Here is a 2,500-nt window from a genome sequence, read left to right as displayed (position 1 = left end):
TTGGAAGCGGGAAGACAGTGGTGGCTGCGGGTGCGATGGCGATGTCGGCGTTTGCGGGGGCGCAGGCGGCGCTGTTGGTCCCAACCACAGCCCTAGCAAGACAGCATCAGAAAGTGTATGTCTTGCTGCTGCTGCTGCTGCTGTTGCTGCTGCTGCTGCTGCTGATGATGATGATGATCATCATCATGATGATGATGTTGCTGTTGTTCCTGCTGTTGCCGCTGCTGCTGCGGCGGCGGTGATGGTGGCTACTGCTGTGGTGCTGGCGACGCAGCACCAGAATATGTGCGTCTTGCTGCTGCTACTGCTGCTGCTGCTGCTGGTCCAGTGGCTGCTGCTGTGGCTGCTGTTGCTGCTGCTGCTGCTGTTGCTGCTGCTGGTGCTGCCCTGTTGGGGCTGCTGTTGCAACCCCGTTTTGCGCGTTTGTTGCTTGTGCTGCTGCTGTAGGGTGCAGCAGCTGCAGCAGCGATCAGCAACAGCCACAGCAAGTGCAGCAGCACCACCTCTAGGGTTTATTTGCTTGCGGGGTTTGTGTGTTTGCTGCAGCATTGGAGAGCTGCTGTCTCCTTTGGGGTTTGATGTGGCGCTCTTAACAGGGCATCTCCCTGAAAAAGAAGAAATCACCCAAGCCATCAACGTCAGCTGGGGTTTAGGGTTTAGGGTTTAGGGTTTAGGGTTTGTGGGGTTTTGAAGTTTAGGGTTTCAAGGATTTTAGATTTAGGGCTCCGGGGGTTTAGGGTTTTTGTTATGTTATGGCTACTGGTTAGGGTTTAGGGTTTAGGGTTTAGGGTTTGAGTTTGGTGCGAGTTGACAGAGGGGCGAGCAGCTGCTCGTCGTGGGGACGCATGCGCTGCTGCAAAGTCGGGTCAGCTTCCCACGGTAAGCTGCTGCTGCTGCTGCTGCTGCAGTTGCTGCTGCTGCTGCTGCTTCTGTTGCTGCTGCTGCAGTTGCTGCTGCTGCTGCCCCTGCGGGCTTCAGGCTTCTTATTAAGAGCACTTCGTAATTATGTGCGGTTTCAGCATCTGAATATGCAGATATAATATAAAATGTGTTTTATAAATATTAGATATATAATAAAATTTATTTGTATATTTATTTGCATGCATATATACTTTTATATACATCTATATATATATATACATCTATATATATACATATATATATATATCTATATATATATAAATCTATATATATATATATATCTTTAATTTTTTATTTTTTTTGTTTTTGTTTGTCAGTTTGGGGTTGGTGGTGATCGATGAGCAGCACAAATTTGGAGTGAGGCAGCGCAGCAAACTGCTGCGGGACTGCATGCAAAAACACTCCGAAGCAGCAGCAGCAACGGCAGCAGCAGCAACAACAAAAACAACAGAAGCAACAGCAGCAACAGCAGCACCGCTGCCCCAGCACCAGCACCAGCACCAGCAGCAGCAGCAGCAGCAGCAGCAGCAGCAGCAGCAGCAAGGGGGGAGTAGAGAGTTGAAGGGACTGTGTGATGTGCTGCTGCTGACAGCAACTCCAATCCCAAGGACGCAGCTAATGTCTCAGTGCGGTTTGCTGCAGTTTTCAAAGCTGCAGTGCCGCACAGCAGCAGCAGCACCACCACCAGCTGCTGCTGCGTCTGCAGCAACAGCAGCAGATGCAGAGGCACCAACAACAAAACGAGGCCGAGGTGCATGCAAAGACACAACAAAGGTGCAGCACAGAACAGCAACAGCAGAAAAAGCTGCTGCAGCACCCACAGCAGCAACAGCAGCAGCAGCACCGCCTCCGCCACCAACATCAGCAACAGCAACAGCAGCAACAGCAGCAGCAGCAGCAGCAGAGAAGGAGCTAAAGGAAGCAGCCCCACGAGTGCAGACGCATGTGATAGACAGGGGAGACGAAGCTGCTCTTGCTGAGGTGTACAGGCAGCTGCGCAGGTGTGTCGCTGAGGGGCAGCAAGCCTATTGGATCTGTCCTTATGTGCAAGACAAGCTGCATGCAATCTCTGCAGCAGCAAACAGCAGCAGCAGCAGCAGCAGCAGAGAAGCCGGCTGTGGGACTGCGACCTTCGCCTTCAACGAACTCCGAAAGAAATTGCCAGGCATCAGGCAAGCCCCAAATGCATGCATGCAAAGACCCCTCTACATCACATCTATATGCATATGCAGGCGCATCTGCGCTGCAGCTGCTGCTTCTGTTCGTTTGCATTGCTGCTGCTGCTGCTGCAGCTGCTGCAGCTGGTATTGCGCTGCTGTTTCTGCTGCTGCTGTTTGTTTAGGGTGGGCTTAGTACACGGACGTCTGGCGGCCAGTGAACAGCAGCAAGTGCTGCATGCGTTTGGGGCTGGCTTAATATCTGTCTTAGTCTCCACAACTGTTGTTGAAGTGGGGATCGACGTTCCCAAAGCCAAGTTAATGATAATTGATTCTGCAGAGAGGTAAGTATAAGTAGAAATAAATATAAATATAAATATAAATATAAATATAAATATAAATATAAATATAAATATAAATAT

At 50.3% G+C, this 2,500-nt stretch overlaps 1 protein-coding gene across 1 annotated transcript in view; it reads left to right on the top strand.

Moving 5' to 3' along the window:
* EAH_00042240 (ATP-dependent DNA helicase, putative) overlaps positions 1 to 2,422 on the top strand; it is a gene marked incomplete at both ends in the record, with an annotated part of 7,651 nt that extends 5,229 nt beyond the window's left edge. Inside the window, 5 exons of the mRNA XM_013395091.1 lie at positions 1 to 115; positions 547 to 637; positions 815 to 879; positions 1,239 to 2,038; positions 2,275 to 2,422. The exon at positions 1 to 115 is cut by the window's left edge and continues 116 nt beyond it. Coding sequence (XP_013250545.1) covers positions 1 to 115; positions 547 to 637; positions 815 to 879; positions 1,239 to 2,038; positions 2,275 to 2,422 — 1,219 coding nt within the window. The remainder of the gene's footprint in view (positions 116 to 546; positions 638 to 814; positions 880 to 1,238; positions 2,039 to 2,274) is intronic.
* Between the last annotated feature and the right edge of the window lie 78 nt (positions 2,423 to 2,500).

Source organism: Eimeria acervulina, genomic scaffold, assembly GCF_000499425.1.
Source record: "Eimeria acervulina Houghton genomic scaffold, Eah_scaff544, whole genome shotgun sequence".
Lineage (NCBI taxonomy): Eukaryota > Apicomplexa > Conoidasida > Eucoccidiorida > Eimeriidae > Eimeria > Eimeria acervulina.
This window is presented reverse-complemented; position numbering and strand designations above follow the sequence as displayed.